Genomic DNA, 21,106 nt, shown 5'->3' with positions numbered 1-21,106 from the left:
AGTGAGGCATCTAGGGAGAAATTACCCTTGTGCATCACTTAGGCTTCATTTACACTTAAAGGTGTTGGCAGTTTAGCTATGTTGGTATAGTTAAACCAGCAGAGACTTCCTAGTGTAGATGCAGTGATATCGGTATAAAAGTGCTTATACCAACATAGCTTATCTGGGTTCCCTGAACAGACACAAGCTATGCAGATACAAGCACTTTTATACCAATATAACTGCATCTAGGGCTTAATAGCAATGTTAGGGAGAAAAAAAAATCACCCCCCTCCCATTAACTATGTGGGAAAACCTTTAAAAGTGTAGACCAAGCCTCACACCCCTTGTTAAGGGCTTACATGGTGAAGGGGGCACTATGTAAGCCAAGTGCAGAGGGCACTTTCTGGGTGCAGTGCAAAGTGATTATTTCACCCAAGCAGCAATTTGTTCATACAGTTACCTGCTTTGCATATGCACTTATAGTAACTGCAGGCATGGTCATGCATGCAGTATTTTTATCATGCATTTAATACATTTGGCCTTTGGGGAAATATTTCAGTTAAAAATAGTAACAATTTTGATTTAATTAAAAGAATCTTTGCACAACGAACCTAGCAGCTCCTCTGCATATAATGAGCTATTAGGGAGGAGGAAAACGTATGTTTTATTTTAACATTATGTTTACACGCTTTACATGCTGACATGTGGTACAGTCTAGTGGATAGCACAGAGAACTGGGAATTAGCACTCTTTTTGTATTTTCACTTTTGCCAGTGACTTCCTGTATGAGCTCGGGCAAGTCACTTAACTGCTGTGTGTCTCAATTTACCAATCTGTGTCACGCAGACAATAACACTCTCCTGCCTCCCTAGCTAGTCCTGTTAGGTGTAATTCATTGGAGTCTCTCTCCCTACAGTGAAAGGTGTCCCAGAAGTGAAAAGTACTGTGGTTATTGTTGTTATCCCTTTAATTTGAAAGTGGAGGTTCTATGGGAATTGAGCAAGTAAAAGTCAATATATGGCCTTTTTTGGCAAGTGTCTTCCAGCAGATGGACATCTAATGACGTTCCTATGGTCTTCTTTATAGGAGTTGGTTGCTGCCTGTGATTCAGACTGTCTATGGAATGCAATGAGTGTGAAGTAAGTGGACAACAAGTCTGGGAATGGACTTTATTGTGGTTTAGAAGCTTTCAGTTCCCAACTGCATGAACACATTCCTTTTTCAAATTATTGTTTCCCAGGATTTCAAAATTACAATCGAAAGTTGTTTGATGCCATCTGGAAACTGACTCCTTAGTGCTGATAATCCTCATCTGGTTTAGTCTCCAAACAAACTTGTCCTCCACCAGCAAGTAGATGGGAATTTTTCTTGTCTTGGTGCACCAGTTGTCTGAGAGGCCCCACCCACAAACACAGGGAGCGTATATATACTCGTACGTGACTATCAGTTCTCCGCAGTCCGCTTGCTCTCTTAATGGACTTTGCATGTTCTTCTGAACAGGAAATGCTTTGTCAGAAACTTGCCTGTAGGCATTGTGCTGCACCAATTAAAGATTCCTGAACTCAAGAACAAAGAGATGCCAGTGGAATTATGCTTTTAATCACTCGGTTCATTTTTTTCCTTCCTCCACAGCTGATTTTGGATGTATGGCGTGTTTTTTGTTGGTTGGTTTGGTTTGGTTTGGTTTGTTTTTTTGAATAGATACCCGAGAATGCTGCTAGGGAAACATCTTCATTTTTACATATGCAGAGAGAATGTTAAGCTGCTTATGCAAAGATTCTTTGAATTCAATCAAAATATTTACTATTTTTAATTGAAATACTGCCTTAAGGGCCAAAAAATTTTAGAACTGGGGTTCATACACATGTGAAAAAATGCTTGGGCTTTTTTGGTCTTGTTTTGTTTCAAGCGGCCTGTGAAAAATCAGATGTGAGCCAACCACGACAATAGTAATACCTGGCACTTAGCCAAGGATTCTTGTGCATTTTATTAACATGCATCAACTTAGCCTCACAACACCTCCTATGAGGTAGGATAACTATTAGGATATGTTTTTACATAAGGGTACACCAGAGCCCAGAGTGGTTAGGTGACTTGTTCATGTCCCTGGCAGAGCTGAGAATAGAATGCAGGAGTCCTGCCTCCCGTTGTTATGTTCTTTCCACTTCTTCATAATACACATTAAGCTCTTGGAGGCAGGGACCATCTTTCTGCTCTGCATTTGTACAGCCACTAGCACAATGAGGCCCAGGTCTATAGCTGAGGCTCTTAGGCACTGCCACAATACAAATAATTAATAATAATAATAATTAATAATAATTAATAATTAATAAAATATATGGATGCACTGGAACCAAAATATAGATTAGTGACCTCAACTGAGACCAAGTGGATAATGCTGAGTAATAAGAGCGATAGGGCCAGCGTCAGATTGGCTAAGGCACAGATTTGCTTTAATCCAGGCGAAATTGCTTGGAGAAGGTACAGGCTCTACTCGGAGTCTACTGAATCTCTGAACACACCTTCTATGAAAAGTAGTTCTAATTATAAACAGAAAGTGGCTTTTTTGATGCAAATGTTTTCTCTAATCAAACCGCAGCCCTGCAACACACAAATTCACTACCTTCTATAATGCATGAAAATAGAAAGAGAAAAAGCCATTTTTCTCCCTCATCTATAGGCTCCTTCATGATTTTCTCCAACGCTCATAGGTGGGAAAAGAGAGAGCTAAAACCAAACTGTAACTTAAGCATAGGAGACCATGTTCTGTGCAGCTTGAAGGTGAAAGAAACAGCATGAACTCAGAGAGACAGCTACACTGAATCCAGTCAAAGGGCTAGATCCTTGGCCCTGGGTAAGTTTTCTGTGCTACTCCGGTAGCATGAAGGGGACTTTAAACTGCCTTAATCATGCAGCTCAGGCTCCCCTTGTGTGGGGGAATCCCCAGCTATCATAAAGCTGACATCATTGGCTTTAGGCCACCTGCTCCTTTACCTGAAGCAGAGGGGGCTGGAGAGGGCAGAACTGGAGCTCAATGTGCTGCAATAATCCTGACCCACAAAAAAGGTCCAATGAAGACTGCTTCAGATGGAATAAATTAGAGCAGCCCTACGCCCTGCAAATAACTGCATGTCCTTCATCTTCTTTCCTCCCATATATATATATAATCCTCTCCCTCCCTAAATACGCAGATGGCCTGCTTCTTCCCCTGAAACACACCCAGGCCCTTGCACAGGAGCACAGCAGGCCCAAGCCTGCATTGGAGAAGTACAAGAAGCCTCCCCATTTGCCCCTCCGTACAGGCGCCAGCCACCAGTGATTCCCTACGCTCTGAATGTACAAAATGTCTGGGGTCGAATGCAGCCACAGTATGGGCTGGCACCACGGTTGCAGTCCCATCCAGTGGGTGGCACAGCACCTGCATCCCACCTAATGGATAATACAGCAGCTGCACTATTCGGGTGCTCCAGGAAGCACTGTGTTTTCGTGAGATACACTCCCTCCCACAGCATCTCCCTAGGCAGAGCTGCTTTGCATTGGACGCCCAGTGGAGGTCTGTGGCTAATGGTTCATTATTAGTAAGAGAGAAAACAAGAGATGAACATTTCAACTCCTGGACTAGTCCTGGGGACCCTGTAAGGCCTGGTAACTTTCTCAGAGTGGCCGGAAGCATGCAACAAAATCATTTGCTAAGTATCTGGTGACACTTTTGAGTCATGCTGTACAAAGATAAGTAGAATCATCCTGGAGTGTCAATAATCAGAATAAAAATCTCATTTGGGCAACAATTACTGTGGTGTGTGTGGCAGAACCCACAGAGAGTAATATCCTGGTCTTAGTGAAGGTGAGTGAAAGTCCTGGGTCATTTATATGCATCTCAAAGTGCAGGTTGCAATTTCAGTTCTACTGAAACATCCGCTTCAAGTGCTGTTTTTCTGTGAAATAATTTTGCTGTAAAAGGGCTCCACTGAACTGCAAGCCTGATGAACTGCGGCAGTTGTGCCTACCGCCTTCCTTCCCTCTGCTCTTCTGATTACTGACACTCTGAAAATAATTCAGATATATTGCAGCAGAGAGGCTATTTTGGGGTTTTGAGATGTGGTTAGATAGTTGCCATCTGAATGACAAACACATTTTCTTTGTGAAGTAAAAAAACATGTAACTTACATATTCTCAGGCTGGAAAATCAATACCATTTTGGAGAGCAGCTATGTATTTATTTACTTATTTAGGGCCAGATTCTACTGTCTTTATTTACTCCCACTGAGTCTGGCTAAGGGAGTTTTGTGGCCGCTATTTCTGTAGTATCTCACAATCACCAAGGTATTGATGTCAGTACCCCCTCGCCAGGGTATTGTAATTATTACATTTTACAAATGGGGAATTGAAGCACACAGAGGCTAAATCAGTGGCGCATTAACAAATTGGCACCCCTAGGCCCTCAAAAAATGCTCCCCCCCCAGCTCACCTCCGCTCCCCCACAGTAAGCCTGGGAGGGAGAAGGGGAGTTGTGGCGCGCTCAGGGGATGGCAGCAGTGGAGCGGAGGTGAGCTGGGGCAGGGAGCAGTTCCCTACCCCACCCCCTCCAAGAGTCAGACCCCGTGCCCGCCGGCCCCAGCTCACCTTTGCTCCGCCTCCTCCGATCGCGCAGCTACTCGCTTCTCCCTCCCAGCGCTTTTGCGCAGCAAGCCTGGGAGGAAGTGAGGAGAAGGGGAGTTGCGGCACACTCAGGAAATGGCAGCGGTGAAGCGGAGGTGAACTGGGGCAGGGAGCAGTTCCCAGCCCCCCAGGGTTACTCCCCACTCTCCTCTGCTCTGCCTCCTCCAAGCGTGCCGCTACTCGCTTCTCCCTCCCTCCCAGAGCTTTTGCGCGGCAAGCCTGGGAGGGAGGTGGAAGGAGGGAAGCAGAGCGCGCCTGGGGGAGGAAGTGGGCCGGGGATTTGGGGAAGGAGAGGAGTTGGGGAGGGGGTGTGAGCAAATTTGCTGCCCCTGCAAATTTGCTGCCTTAGGCCTAGGACTTGTTGGCCTAGGCGATTATATGCCGCTGGGCTAAATGACTTGCCCAAGGTCACACAGGAGCTCTATGACATTGCAGGGCCTTGAATCTTTGTAGGCTAGTTCCCTAGAAACTGTGCCTTCCTTTTTGTACCCTAGACTTAGAGACTTCTGTGCTTAGTGCCACATGGGGCAATCCACTTCGCCCACTGCTGTCTATCCAGAGCAAGATGTTTGTTTCTACTGTAGGTTGTGTCCATGATGGCAGCATCCTTTTCAATTGTTCTGCAGTAGGTCATTCTTTGTCCTCCTCACCTTCTCATTCCTCCAGGTGGAATCCAATCTAAGAAGTATCTTGTGCTTCTAACACAGGGTAGCATGGGGGAAATGGCTGAAACAGGTCCAAATCAGAACCCTGGATAAAATCTCCCTGAAGAGCTGGACAGACTTAATTCAGACAACATCCAAATCAAGTTAATCTGCATCTGTTTTACTTTTCCAAACACAACCTAAACTGCAGGATAGCTTGGTTCTATGCTCCCTTTAAATAATGGTATGGAAGGACAAGAAGTTTGGTGGTTCTGCCAGCCCTTACTGTGAGACTAAGGAAGCTGGAAGTGAGCAGCAGTGGTTTGGGAAAGTAGTTAGTGCAAGTGTAATGCCGACATACCCAGGTCGCCAGCAGGCGGGATTGAACCTGGAGCCTCTGCAGTTTAGTGCATGAGCCTCTACTCCATGAGCTAAAAACTGACTAGCTGTTAGCTAAGGCTTAGAGCAGACTCATTTAACTCTCTCTTTAAGTGGTCTGGGTGCCACTAGCTGGGACAAAACACCCCAACCAGAAGGTGTGTGGGTTACACAAGCCAGCTGACCTCTTGTTGTAAGGTGGCACACACACCTGTGGAACTATCATAGGAAGGCATCACTGATGAGTATGTGTAGCTTTTCGTCACAGCAACTGGCAATATTGTTTGTAGGTGGAACAAGAATCATATTTTAAAAGTAGGAGGAAAATGAGGGGCTAAGTGGATTACTCTAATAGTGTGTGCCAGCATCAGGGGTCCTTGCAGTCAAGAATGTACTGGGTAAAGAAAGAGTCATAATCTCAAAAAGAAGAAAAGCTGCTTTTTAGCTGCAGAGATGGGAGGAGAATTACTACGGGGAGACAACATAGCAGACTTAGCAGCAGAAACACAAGAGGCCCAGAAGAAATAAAGAGAAATAATAATAATAGTTGTACCCTGTATTTCTCTGGTGGCTTCCAAGATTGTTCAAACATTAACGAACACTAGCCCTGTGTGGCAGTAGTGGTTATCTCCCATTGAACAGATGAGGAACTGATGGGGTAAGATTTGTCCAGGGTCACACAGGAACTTCATGTCAGAGCTGAGAATAGATTCTTAGTTCCCTGAATTGCAAGACTTTGCAATAACCACAAGATCAAGGGACTTGGAGACAGACAGGAGAGGGAAGGATGAAACTGTAATACAAAAAAACCCAAACCAAACCAAAAACCCCACCAATCCTGGCCTGTCAGCGGAAATCTAGAGAGAGAAGAACAGGATGAAGGACTAGAAGGAGAAAGATAGGAGAAGGGGAAGAAGAGAGAAGGGAAGCAAGAGACACCAAAACAACCATTGTCTTAGTAGTAGCTATGCAGAAGTAGAGAGCTACAGCACAATAAAACCATCCAGCCGGTTAAACCTAACCATGGGAATGGGAGAGACAAGGTGGGTGAGGTAATATCTCTTATTGGACCAACTTCTCTCAGTGAAAGAGACAAGCTTTGGTGCTACACAGAGCCCTTCTTCAGGCCTGAGAAAGGCACTCAGAATGTCACAGCTAAATACAAGGAGGAACTAGCCATGGGAACAGTCATCTAAGCATCCACCCAATAAGTGTCACAGCAAGATTAATCACCATTTATAATCTCAGGAGATTGATTCAGCCAAAGGGACTTGTAAAATTGCTATAATCATATTGATCCGGGTTTCTTTTAATACTATGAAGTGCAAAAATACATTTTCTAGTTAGCAAAATGTGTTTTTTTGTTATATTCTGAATCACTTTTCCCTATGGAAAAGCAAAGTGGTTTTCAAAGCCTGAACATTTTGGAATCATAATGACCCCAAGGGCTCCTTCTTAATAAAATAAACATGTAGGGAAGGGAAATATTAGTGTGAATAGTTCCCCATAGTCCAGCTTGGGCATAATACCTTATAATTAATGTAAGGATTCTGAAAATTCAGATGATTGAGAGCTGACCTCTGGTTTTGACGTATAATGTGCAATATCATGATAATTTGTGCCTATTTAATATTTCCATTCCACGAATGGGTATGGCCTCTAGCCTAAAAAATAGTTGAAAGAAGCCTCTGAATAAGAATACAAGTTATGATAAGGACTTTAAGGGTTCCAGTGAGCTATTATGATTTAAACAGGTAAATAAAATGTGTCCAAATGTCAGACCAAAGCAACTCTTTTACTCTGTTGTGTTACTTGCAAAACTTCTCCATAGAAAAGGGTTCTATTCTGTAGACCTTCCTCAGACACAGCTCCCACAAACAACTAACTTTATATGCTCAGGTGGCAAGCAATTTTTGCATGTGTTCCCAAGAGGATGGCACCTACTGTGAATGTAGGTGCTGATATCCCATAGAGTTCAGTGGAACGTTAGTATACAGACCAGCAGCCAACCTGATGACGAAGATATTTAAGCAGAAGCCTGGAATTTCATTTCTAACTCACTGCCAGTCTTTCACTAGCCCCCCTATTTTGTAACACATGCTTTGAGGTACAGTATATACCATTCTGATGCACTCATAATATAGCTGGGCATTACAGACATGAGCCAAAGCCCACTGAAGTCTTTCTTTTAACTTCAGTGGGCTCTGAAACAGGCCCAAAGTTCATCAGCCTTAACTTTGAATCTCCTTATTTTCTGATTTGTATTGCAACCATGAGATTTTTGTGTGTGTCCCCAATATTTATAGAAAGGAGGAAGAATCTCTGATGCCCTAATATTAGAAGAACGTTAAGACACAGTGGCCACTTTTATTACAGAAAAAATTACCTCGCGCTGCTCTAACGCTCCTTTCCCTGAGCAGTCCCTGGCTTTTGTTTATTTTATTTTATTTCATGGCCAAAAAATACTAGCAAAATTCTCTCTGCAGACAAGGACCATTTTATAGTTGTAAGAACTGCCCCAGAATGATTGCTGTGATGGTGCCAAGATGACATCAACTGCCATGGCTGAATGAAGAAGCTCAAACATTTCAAATACGGGCTACATTAAGAAGGAAAAAAAGTGTGTCTGTGAGGGGTCGGGAGGAGGAACCTGTTCTGCCCGCAGCAAGCAGCCATGATGATCATATCAGGTAAAAGCGTCTTCAAATACTCCGTACTTCTGGGTTCACAAAGAAAGACTGACAGGGCTAGACTTTCAAAATCTATAACTGTGCTGGCAAAATCACTAAGTATTGTTTGCCTAATTTATATATCGGGTGTCAGAATTGCACATGCACATACATGGGACCAAAATTAGCATTTTGCACAATACTTGTGAGTGCAGTCGCAGTAACAGTCTATGAAAATTAGGTGCACATTTTACATACACAATTGCACAATCTAGCCCACTCCATTTCTATGCAACATTCTAATCAAGGGCTTCTGTTCTCACGGAAGTAAACATGGGTTTTGCTACTAACTTTAATGGGAACAGGATCTAGCCCCCAAGCCTTAGCTTTGTATTTTTTGCCTGCTATGAAATAGTACTAATGTTTAACAAAACAACCAATCAACCAGTTTGCCAATAACTCTTATCTACCTAAGGATAAGAAGGATATATTCAAACAAAGCTTTAGTCTTGCTTTTATTCAGTCCTGACAGCTAAATCTACTGGGCTCACAACAAAGAAATGACATTGTTTTACCAATCAATGTACTACTGTTCATCTAGAACATCTGCAATAGTTTTGCCTGCAGCACTACCCTATTCATTATGTGTCTTCATGGACTGTTCAATTAGGCTTTTTTAAAAATGTATTTATTAAATGTACAAAAGGGTTTTTACACTGTGGAATTTGCATTGATATAAATAATTCTGAAAAAAACTACTTTTGTGTCAGTTTCTCCATTTTCAACTAATGTTTGGCAAGTGGAAAAAAAATTAGAAGCAGTTTAAAACCTGACAGCTCACCCCGTGACATGAAGACAGAGGTTTTCTATAGACTGTAGAAATGCTTCATTTTTCTGAGTTGCCAAAGTGTGTTGCTATCTACCAAAAATGCAGCTGATGAAAGGCTCTTACATTAAGAAAATATAAAACTTTACAAGGGATGGGTTCTTACCCTGTCAAGAAGGAGGCCACATTATTTTTGTGCAGAGGACCAGATGGAATTATATGTAATAAAAAAAGAGTGCTGCTTACCATCATCCAGATATGCTTGGTCCAGGTTCTGTTCCTGTTTAATAGTGACTCCGGCTGGTAACACTTCTTTCTGATCACTAACGGGTGGTCCATTTTTTGCTGCTCTCTGGCTGGTGGCTGTCTGCTGCTGAATCACGGTAGGATATGAACTTGGAGTTATCCTTTGTGCTTGACTGACCTGAGGCTGGCTGGGTCTTGCTACATTAGAGGTAAAATTTTCACAGCACATGATATGCTGGAATTCTTGATGGCTTCCACACCTCAGCTGCTGATTGGTTGGAGAATAGTGAATCACGGGAGAAGATTGTTGACTGGCTGGAGAGTGGTGGAGCACAGCTGAGGTTTGGCCTGGGGAACCAGCATGCACCAGCACTGACCTGTGTGCATCTGAAATGGAAACCTGTGTGGCCATCAAACTGGACTGCTGGTAGCCTAGTTGGCTAGGACTGAGACTTTTGCTTCTTTGGTATATTACAGCTGCTGGGTTCTGCTGATGATATCGAGAATCAGTAGAAGACAGGCCTGAATGCAACTGCTGGCAGGAAGCCATAGTGGCCACAAGACAGGAAGGGGATTCGGTGACCATTGTGTGCTGTGAATAGTAAGGCTGTGTTACTGTTCCCAGACCACTGTGTACTGTATTGCAGATTAAAGCTGGATCATAGTCATCAATGGGCTCTGTTTTGATTGATGGTACTAGAATAAAGCATGCAAAGGACGTTATTTTTAATGTGCAACTGAGAAACAAAGATTGTTTTTCCCTGCCACTAAGAAGAGACCTAAGTCATTGTGAGAGTGTGTGTGGGTGAGTGCACTCTCCACAAGGGCACTACAGGTAGTAAGTTGCTTGAGTGCAATAATGGGAGAATCTCTTGTGAAATCACTTAGCATTAGGATGGACAAAAGCTTTACCCAAAACTTCAACTTCACGTTTCTCAAGGTTCAAAAATTCAGATTAGCTTATTATTTTTATTGCTGTCATTTTAATTCATTTTTGGCTTGGTTCTGCAATTTCTAGCTCTAGGTGGAACCCAAAGCAAAACTACGAAGAAACCAGGAAAGAGACATTCCTCATAGTACTTCTGGCCCCAGTGGAAAAAGGAATTAATAGACAGTTTATGAGACGTGTTGATATTGCAAGATTTGCAGCCCTGTTTTTCAGTCCAAGAGATTAAATAGAGACCCAGAGGAGCAGCCTAGGCTTGACCATTTTTAGAGCTGTCTTCGAGACCCAGTCTGCCAGCATCAATAAAAGGAGAATAAACTCCCATTGTAAAAGTTGACTGAATCTTGATGTGCTGGGAAAATGATGCAATTTTCACTTCTTGTAACCCCCCCGACATTTTAATGCCCTGAATCTTAGTTCAGGGATACATACCAAGCAGACTGGACAATAGTTATGTAGACAGATAAAAACGAGGAGTCCTTGTGGCACCTTAGACGCTAACACATTTATTTGGGCATAAGCTTTCGTGGGCTAAAACCCACTTCATCAGATGCATGGAGTGGAAAATACAGCAAGTGGAAAGTACAGTATAAATATACAGCACACGAAAAGATGGGAGTTGCCTTACCAAGTGGGGGGTCAGTGCTAACAAGGCCAATTCAATTAGGGTGGATGCACCCCATTCCCAACAGTTGACAAGAAGGTGTGAGTATCAACAGAGGGAAAATGATTTTACGTTCTATTACATATATTATATTTCTACCTGCTTACTGGATTTTTCACTCCATGCATCTGATGAAGTGGGTTATAGCCCACGAAAGCTTATGGCCAAATAAATTTGCTAGTCTCTAAGGTGCCACAAGGACTCCTCATTGTTTTTACTGATACAGACTAACACGGCTACCACTCTGAAACCTGTAGACATATAAATTTCTAATGGAATCATAGCTTTTTTAAAAGTTTACATTTTGAGGCTCTTTTTGAAATAACAGCATATTTACAAATGTAATTTCACAGTGCAACAATTTAGTGGCCATCAAAAGCCTTAATGATATTCTCTCTCTAACTATGAATCATATAGAGCAGTGAAGCATTTTCTACTAGGGACGGGTGAAATGCTTTGTACCAAGTAAGAACTGATCTGGGATGTTTCCCCATCCTTAGAAATTAGCAACACTGAGATATCATTTCAGAGCTTGAAAAATCCAGTCAGGTTAGTTTTTGCTTTCTGGTTTCCACTGAGAAAATCAGCTAAAACGAGGAAGTGCTGGGAATCTCATGAGTAACTCTGTTTCACTTCTTGCTCACGAATTCCCAAGGGAAAGAGTTTGAGAAGCATCCAAACTTTTCTTTCATATCTAAACTGGCCCTATGTTAAAGAATATGTCCTACTCTTCTCCTTCCATACTCTAGTACTCCTTTCCCCAGATCTGATGTTAACTTACTGTGGTACATGTCAATTAGGTAAGACAATATTCATTATTTTCACAGGGTCAGAGCACATAAGCATCTGATCCTGTTCTCACTGAAATCATTTGCAAACTACTATTGTCTTAAGTGGGGCAAGATCAGCCCCTTTCCTGGACATCTGATGTAAAGCCCCCTGACATACACATATGTATATATATATATATATAAAAATTCCTCCCCCAAAATTACATGCAACCTTTAAACCAATAGTAACTGGTGATCTGGCAGTGAATGTGCATTAAATTAGAAAAATTCAGATGCTTTGTTAATGACAAGAGGATGAGGTATCAGACTACAAAGCCTGCCTTGTCAGAAACTGTAGCCCAATCTGCCCTCTGCATCAAGAATTACCTGGGTGATAGGTAAAATGCTGTGGCTGACTTCTTTTTCTTTTCCCATTGATGACATAGAAATTCACCTTCACAGGTGTACGGATGTGCTTGTTCCGATACTCTGGTATCTCTACAAAAAGCATGCTCTGAAACAATGAAAGGTGACAATATGGTATTAGAAACTGAAGTCCAATGATCAACAGACTCTCAAGCAACTACCCCATGGAGTATATATCCTTGGAGGAAGGAAAAGGAATTTTCTTGTTCCCCTCTGAAAAGGAGGATGTGGGGAAAGAAGGGACAGGTGGGTTAGGACTGGAAGATTTCTGATATAGGAAACTGGTATTTAAATGTTACATCCTCTATGGCTTCTGTTGCTAGTGTCCTGATGTTGAAGAGAGAAGTCTCAGCTAAAGAGAACACACACAATACTGATTAATGTTTCAGTGCTTTAACTACTCTCATGCACTTGATAAACATGAAATGTAATTATTCTATATATGTATTTATTACTTTTTTACAATCTGATCCCACTGATCCAACTTCCATAGCAACAGTGCCATTCACTTCCTTAGGAGCAGATAAGGCCCATTGCACAATAAGGGCTGGAACCTAGAAGGCGCTGATGGTATCCTGTAAGTTTTCCACTGACCTCAGCAGGAGTCAAGGCTGCTTAGCGTCTTGCAGAATCAGGCCCAGAATATAAATAAAGCTGCGCAAACAAAGGCTCTCAGCCTGCAAAGCTCTGAGCAGCCTGGACTCCCATTGAAGTCAATGGAAGTTGGAGGTGCTCAGCACCTTGCAGAAGATGTTCTCAGCATATAGCTGAAAATCAGAGAGTAAAGGACATACATTATGTTGCATACTTACAGGTTGGCTCTTATCTTTATCCACTGTCGCCTCCATCTCCCAGATCTGCTGACCATCTAAAAGTAATATTACACTATTAACTTGTTGGAAAATGTTATCAGAAATCTGACTTCAATAATGTCAAATTAGTCATTAAGGCTCTAATTTAGCAGAGCACTTAAGCACATGCTTACTTCCAACTGAAGTCAATGGGATTTAAATGTAAGCATGTACTTGAGTACTTTCCTGAACAGAAAAAGATTTATGCACAGGCTTAAAGTTAAGCACACGCTTACGTGCTTTTCTGAATTGAGGCTCAGCTGATGCTTTACATGTAAATATTAGAAATGTTCAATACAAATGAAACATCTTGCTTTTCAGCAAGGCTCTGACTTCAGCCAGCAGAATGGACTGAGGGTACAAGGAGGTCAAATGATTTCACCAGAGTCATACTGTGAGTTAGCGGCTCAGCAGAACCCGGATGAATTTTCATTGTTTGTTTTAACCACAAAACCATGCAAGTCTTCATCTTCCTTAGTAACACGCATGTTACTGACTGGAGGATTAGTTTCTAGTAAAAAGCTATTATTTATTGAAATATAAATCCTAATTTTTCACCTAAATTTGTGTGTCACTGGTTTTAAGTGCCCAAACTGAGAGAGCTGGGGCTTTGATTTTCAGAGAAACTGAGCACCCAGAGCTCTCACTGAAATCACCTGGTGGTGTGAGTGCTTAGCACCTCTGAAAATCAAAGCCCCAGCTTTCTCTATAGTAGTTTATAGGGACAGATTGTTACTGCATTTTTTTTTAAACAGGAAAAAAGATATTACCCAAGGTGAAGGGAAAGAGGGAACATTGTTATTATTATTAGAAGACGACTCATCCATTTGTTTTATTTTATTCTACCCAAGCTTTTTAAGAACCATAGTTGGAAAGACAGTTACAAGGTGTCTGATTTCTTTGTGCTATTTGTGTCCTCTTCCTGTTCTGATATGTACAACATAAAGCCTAAATGTACATGATAGCTATCTATCAACCCATCTACTTTAGCCAGTAATAAAAATAACCTGTAGTTAGATATGCACCTTCAGTATGTCTTTACTCCAAACTTCTAACAACTGCCATATACATTCACTGTCTGGGTTATCCAACTACAATGGATTGAGGATTTACTGTATATGCTCTAATTAGCAATAAATCCATCACATCCATAATGATGGCCACTGAAACATAGAACCTCGTTCTGCTGCCTATTACAATCGTGCACTTCCAGTGAGTTCATGGAATTACACGAATATAACTGAGAGCAGAATTTGGCCTACAGTAATTCAATCTGCTTTCTCTCTTTCTGTTGCTCTCTAGCATTATCAGTAGCATAGCAAAGTCTCTTAGCAACCCAAGGCTAACAATATTAGGTAAGTCATATACCCTGAATAATTTTTCATTTAAGGGCTGTTCAAAGAAATATAGTACAAAATATGTCCTGTGAAGTGCCTGGCAGTTACTTTGGAGACTGCTGAGGGCTTTGGAGTCATTGCATATTTAGTCTCTATGAAGTGCAATGTCACTTTGATTGTGTTACACATATTTTTTACATATCCATCTAAAATAGATTATATGTACACTGCTCTGCCATTGCATTCTATGTGCTGTACCTGCATCAACCTGGGACATTTCTCACAACAGTACATGGGTGTCCATTAACACCAATTTAGCTCACTGTCTGCTACTGTAAAACTCTGCGTACTACTGCACATTGATAAAATGGCATCCCAAGTTTTGTGTGTGAAATGTAAACTGTTGGACTGAAATTAAATTTTGCCGAAACAGAAATAAATATCTCCTTGGAACCGTCATGATTGGCCCATACGTTGTGTACGATACCTACATAAATCTACCAGCCTTAATAGCTTTATTAGTTGTACTGCTTGCATGCTTCTGAGCCACCTCTTAATGGGCCATGCAGGAAAATAAAACCCACCTACTAAGAGCAATTTATCTTAGAGATCTGTTTACTGTAATATATACTCTACACGTGCTGTAGGGCATTTATTTGAATGCACTGAAACATATTTAAAGCATGTGACAACAATAAAAAAAGTTTTCTATTAGTAGAATTAAATTAGTAGGGTTCAAAAACTATAGGCATCCGATTGTGCGCCCAATCACCACGTGTACACATGCCAGGCAAGCTATTGCGTGTCCATCTGGTCAATGCAGGGGTTTTGCACATGCATTTTTAGTACTAGTGCACAAATTAGGGGCTCAATCTAGCCAGGAATATTTTTTCATTGACCCAAAAAATAATTTGGAAGCTGCTTTTCTTTTTTTAAAAGACTTTGAGCCCTGCCGCTAATATTTTCAGTACATTGCATTGGGGTTTTAGTCAGGTGATTTGCTTTAAAAATGTTGATGGAGTGCAAAAACTCCTAACAGCTCTCTGAAAATTTGATTAATATGAATTATGGGAACTGTCATCCAAATCACTGAGCCAGCACCCAAAACTGTTTCAACAGTTCAGCCACTAGCTGAGTGTTTGTGCAGCGGGTGGGGAGAGAGGGGGGTGGAATCTTCAAAGGTGAGGTTCTGTTGGAAGGTTTCCCTGACGCTTATACATATGCTTTGGATCTACAGAACTGGGGTGGAAATCTAATGAAATCTGCTTCTTATAAGACGACTTATGTTTCCTGATGCCTGGAAATTCTGCAAGAGCAACCTCTCTTGTGTTATATTGGGACTTCTGCTTCTAGTCCAAATGGTAGCAAAGAATGCAGGAAAATGAAAGAGGATTGCGAGGATTTTTGTGTTTTTATTTAATGTACTTTGCACCATTTATGCTCTTTGTTTTCTCTTTGTATTCCACTCCATGTGGCTAATGAGAACTGGCATGACAGTTGCACTTGGCTGTCTAATCCGTTTCCTCCCTGCAGCCCATAAGCAGAGGCTAATTCCAACTCCAGGAGAGATACTTGTGCTTGAGCGTAGCTAGGGTGGTGAGGGGCTAGCTGCCTTGAGTATGTACCCATCCAAGATGCTAGGGGTGTACTCAGGACAGCTAGCCCCTCCCACTATTTGCATTGCTGCTGGTATCCTTCTATTTTTGGCGCACAAGATGAATAAGATCTAAAGTAGGTATATCTCCTTCTGCTGGACTTCACACCTTCCAGCTTGAAGTGCAGACCTACCCTAAGTAATAATAACAACATGCCATATTCATCCCAGTGTAACTCCACCGGCAGCCATCAGGGATGAATTTGGTCCAGTATGTAGTTCTTCTATAATGCCTTTCATCCAATGATCTCAAAGCACTTATCCAACAATAAGTAATTGAGTCAGCACCCCTATGAGGTAGATAAGGGGCACCCACTGCTGAAATGCAGCCACCTCTGGGTTGGAATATAGCTGTTGTTTAACAGTGTGTAGCAGCATCACTACACACTGGAGAGCAGAAAGTGAAGAAAACTCAATCCAGTTGAAAGTGCAAGGGGATTTGTAACCCAGATGGAATTACTGGAGTTGGCGTAATCTAACTGCTAGTACTACTACTACTGAATTACTACCCAGCCAAGGCTCTGACTCAAACAGCCTCTAAAAGAGAGAGGAAGAATCCCCCTTATATCCATTCTAAGGACTAGCTGGATCTGGGTGCACAGGCATAAGTGGGACCAGTCACCCACTTCCTCCCTCCCTGCAGTGGAGAGAGTGTACAAATGGCTGGAGACTTGGCTCCATCCACCCCTCTTACTGAACAGAGTAGTTGAGCCAATGCAAGAACTATGGAGCAGTACTACTGTTACAAGTGAGCAGTAAATCACTCTCCATCCTCTCTCCCCAAACAAGACGGCATCAGGGGAGGAATTATGACTCAACATGTCTCTGAGTCACAGTCCCTCCCTTGAGACTACTCCTGAAGTTGTATAGTTTATGCACTGTCCAGAGCTGTGCCTAAAGGCACAATCTAGCCCTTTGTCTAAAATCTGGCGGCACAGATTTTTCAGAACTGCACACTCCATCACCAGGATACTCTGGACAATCACAGCACTGGCATGCAAAAATGCCCAGTTAGATACTCAGTTACCTGCATGTGCAATCAAACACAAATGCCTACACAATGCCCAGAGCAAACTGGGACTGCAGATATGCATAGTTTATCACAATCTGGGGCTAAGTGCCAGCATCATCTTCTTTATTGTCATCTTTAGCACCCTCTTGGATACTTTTTTTGTTGTTACTCTACAGGAAGAAAATGCAGAATAATTTCCTTTTACTACTGAACAGTTCAGTTCCTCCAAAGTAATGGAGTTCCAGAGTGCAGACAGCATAAGCAGGCTGTAATTAGAGTCTGCAAGCCTCTCACCTGATTTGCTGCTTAGCCCTAACATCCCAGAGGACCACTGTGTAAATTAATGGAGAGGATTCCAGAATTTTAATAATGAGCGTTTATTTTGGCCACTGCTGTGGACTGTCACAGGTAACAGCTATGCTCCTGTTAACACATTTACTGCTGAAACCTATCGAGTCAGCTGAAATGAAAACACCTTTTTTTTGTGTGTGGCAGCTCTGGGTTTACTCCAGCAAAAACAAGGGCACCTCATGGCTGAAAAGCAACACTTACTGAAGAATTCCCTTTGTAGCTGGTCGTTATGGTGAAAGGCCATCATACTAGCTCTTAAAGATTTCTCGTAAATCAAAAATACCAAAGAGATTGATATTGCGATTCCTCTGACTGTAAGAGGAGGAGGAGATCAACAGCAAAAAGTGCCTCACAGTAAAATAGTTTATAAATCAATCAATTAGGAGTTGACTGGGGATTTTTTTCTGCTTGAGGATCTGAAGGTTAGGGTTAAAGCAGTTGAAAAGCACAGCTGGAGGCAGACCCCTTGCAATGGTGTTTACACTGATCTGGTGATGAATGTCACTTTTCACTTGCTGTAGTGTATTGTCCCATACACCACTCTGACAAAGCACCTCCTGCTGCCTAGTCCTGGGTCTCCACCCAGCTCTGCCAAAGCACCTCAACTCTCGACATGCAAAACCTCCTTTTATTACAGTCCTGGTTCTCCATATTACTGTCAGTGCCTCAAAGGCAGATTACTTGCTATTTCTGCCCTTGGCATCTTCAAACTACCACGTGAGATGTGGAAATTCACTACAGATTCTGTTCAATTAATTTTCATTTTTGACCTTTTCTTACCTTTGCATTTGAAGCCAGGACTTCATGAGTGACAAGCTGGGCACTCATTGTTCTAGCCAGTACTTAAAACGACACCTTTGGACAAGGTGAAGGTTAGAGGCTTGCTTGACACATAGTGGAGTTTATGAACTGTTATGAGATTTTGCTGTTGTAGGTTAAGTACTATAAATTCTTGAATTGGAGAGGAGTTAAGAATTAGGATACAGTTGAACACCAAATTAGCCAAGAAAATCCTATTTGTAAAACCAAAAGCTGACTGGTATATTTCTAGCTACAAGTCTGGGGGCTAGTCTTACTCTCGTAACTGCATGAGTTAAACAGTTCCTTAACTAACCCTCAAAGCCAGCAGGCACATGCATATAACATTGAGTCATCTAAACAATGCAATATGACTGATCCCTAATAACAACTAAGGCAACTAAATGGGACTTTTGCCACTGTTCTTCCTCATTACAGAATATGATCATCTTAGATTGTGTGCCGTACCCCAGTGTTTATATAACAGTTACCTTGGTCATAGACGTACCATAAGCAGAGAGTTTTAGCCATCAGTAATGCATAAAACAAAGGCAACACAGGCCTCGGAGTCATATTCAATACTCAAGAGGCCTGTGAACGCAAACCACAACAACATTTGATTTGATTTAGTGACTGAGCCACTGAAACTGCATTGAAACCTAATGAATCCAGGCATAAAAGTCAGATGATGTTTAGACGGAGTTCAAAGTCCATGGGGATTAAGAGTGGGAATGAGGCTAATGCCAAGTAAACAAGGAATGTATTTATTTTGGGGTTATCATTCTAATGATGACGGATGCTTCTACATGGATCTATTTATGCCCGCAGCCGTTAAACATTTTCCTACCAAATCTGTCACCAGTGACAATTCCTGTTCTTTAAGCACTGAAACGCTGTTGAATATAAACATTTTGCAGCTCATGCACTGACCTTTTGCTTAAATATCATGTGGCATGCTCCATCTGTCTTGCTGCTTTTCTTTTATAATCATGCACATACAAACCCTAATTTTAGATGGTCAATATTTGCTTTTCCTTTAACCCCCAGGGCTATGATAATGGAGCAAGCCTCGGGCAGAGGCTATGAGGCCATGCATTAGTGGCTGCATTCATTAAAAAGAACCCCACTTTAACCTATTTTTTTTCATAACAATAATAATAAAAAGAAACCTCTGAATTGTGCACACCCAGAAAGATAACTGAAAATCTGAATAAAATGTGACATGGAGATGGCGTCTCTTGGGTTCACTGGTGGGGCAATCTGGGGAAGCCCTGAACACAGAATACTTTCCACACAGCTGCCAACACAACACATTTCACCAGCATGAAATATGCATAAATGTGTGTGGAAGGAAGGGGAGAGAGAGATTGAAGCAAAATTCTAAAATGAGCTATTAAAAAGATGTATGCAGTGTAGCTGTAGCCATGTCTCTCTCTCTCGCTCACCAACAGAAGCTGCCCCAATAAAAGATATTACCTCACCCACCTTGTCCTTCTTCTGAAAAAGTGGAATTTTTACCAGAATGGTGGATGCACTGATAGATGCACGGGTTACTAATACCTATATTATAATAAAATCTATAGGTCTCAGCTGAGATTGAGACGCGACAGCCTTTCTATAGGCTTGGAAGGATTCTCTTTTTATTGGTAAATATCAATAAATGTTGATTTCACCATGCGCACGCACACACAACAACCAACAAATAAAATATTTCCACTGAGAATGCTCAAAATTTACAGATAGGCAAAGTCAGAAAAAAGCTGCTTGAGAACGTATTAGACATGGATCAAAGGCTATGTATTTTGACAGGACATGTTGACAATTTGTGTTTTAATGGTTGTAAATGTAACATTGACCCCCTTGGTTGGTGTCTGCAGGGATCAACCTGGGACCCTTACAACTAAATTCTTAAGCCTGTAGTGCCTGAGCTAAAAGACTTGCGTCACTTAGCCAACCTGTAGCAGGCTCATCAATCTCTAGCTGGCCTAGCCACCACTAGAGGGAGACAGAGTAATTATTTTCAGACCCCTCTCTTGTCTAAGCCATCAACTGTGAAAATTTAAATTAATAATTGAAAAAAGGCTTTAAAATAACATCAATATTATCCACTGAAATTAGAAAAAAATAAAAATCGAATTCTCGCAAGCCTGTTTTTATAGCTTGATGTAAATAGGTTTCTTCCCCACTGAGAAACATGCCCAATGTCAGTACTGGAGGAACTGCATAGTGTTTAGATATCATAATCATGCTCTCTCCATGCATTAGATAGAAACACATTTTCAGTCACCTCTGTGCTTGCTAACAGAGAAAACTGGGCATCAGCCTCGCTGATAATTTATTCCCAAGCGTGTGTGTATAACACTGCCTTCTGCTGGCTAGAATCAAAACTTCTTCACCAGTGTACTGAAGTAAGGAGGCCACAAAAGCAAAGCAACAAGCCTTCAGAAGGGGTTCCTGCACTTCATGGAACAGCCTAACTGCCCCAGAAGAGGACTGGCATGTTTTCAAACGTCGTCTCTTCTTATTGTGCACATAGGTAACCAGAATGGATTAAAGAACCTGACCTAAAATTTGGACCCAGAAAGGAAACTTAAAGTGGAGGGTGATGGTGGAAAATGCATTTCAAAACCATTGGAATATATTCAGTTCTGCATTCTGTTGAAGGCTTGGTAGGAATTTATTTCTGACCCTGAACACCTATTTCTAAAAAAGGGGACATAATGCACTGTAGCTAAACCTACTTTCATGATTTTTTTTACCCCTCTATCATCATGTTTACTAAGTCGTCATAAGGACATGAGAGTGGCAATGAAGCCCCTGTGGGCCCTGTTACCTAAAAATCAGTGGCTGTGTTAAGTTGCCCTGTTACCTAAAAATCAGTGGCTGCGCTATC

General features: G+C 41.7%; 1 protein-coding gene across 5 annotated transcripts in view; it reads right to left on the bottom strand.

Annotated features, from left to right (window-relative positions):
• NFATC2 (nuclear factor of activated T cells 2) overlaps window positions 1-21,106 on the bottom strand; it is a 127,303-nt gene that overhangs the window by 28,908 nt on the left and 77,289 nt on the right. For all 5 annotated transcript variants that reach the window (XM_030533170.1, XM_030533167.1, XM_030533165.1 and 2 more), the window contains exons 7-9: window positions 13,023-13,078; window positions 12,172-12,298; window positions 9,405-10,100 (exon numbers count right to left, since the gene is read on the bottom strand). In XM_030533170.1, the coding sequence (XP_030389030.1) occupies window positions 9,405-10,100; window positions 12,172-12,298; window positions 13,023-13,078 (879 nt within the window). The remainder of the gene's footprint in view (window positions 1-9,404; window positions 10,101-12,171; window positions 12,299-13,022; window positions 13,079-21,106) is intronic.

This window comes from Gopherus evgoodei, chromosome 14 (genome assembly GCF_007399415.2).
Source record: "Gopherus evgoodei ecotype Sinaloan lineage chromosome 14, rGopEvg1_v1.p, whole genome shotgun sequence".
Taxonomy (NCBI): domain Eukaryota; kingdom Metazoa; phylum Chordata; order Testudines; family Testudinidae; genus Gopherus; species Gopherus evgoodei.
This window is presented reverse-complemented; position numbering and strand designations above follow the sequence as displayed.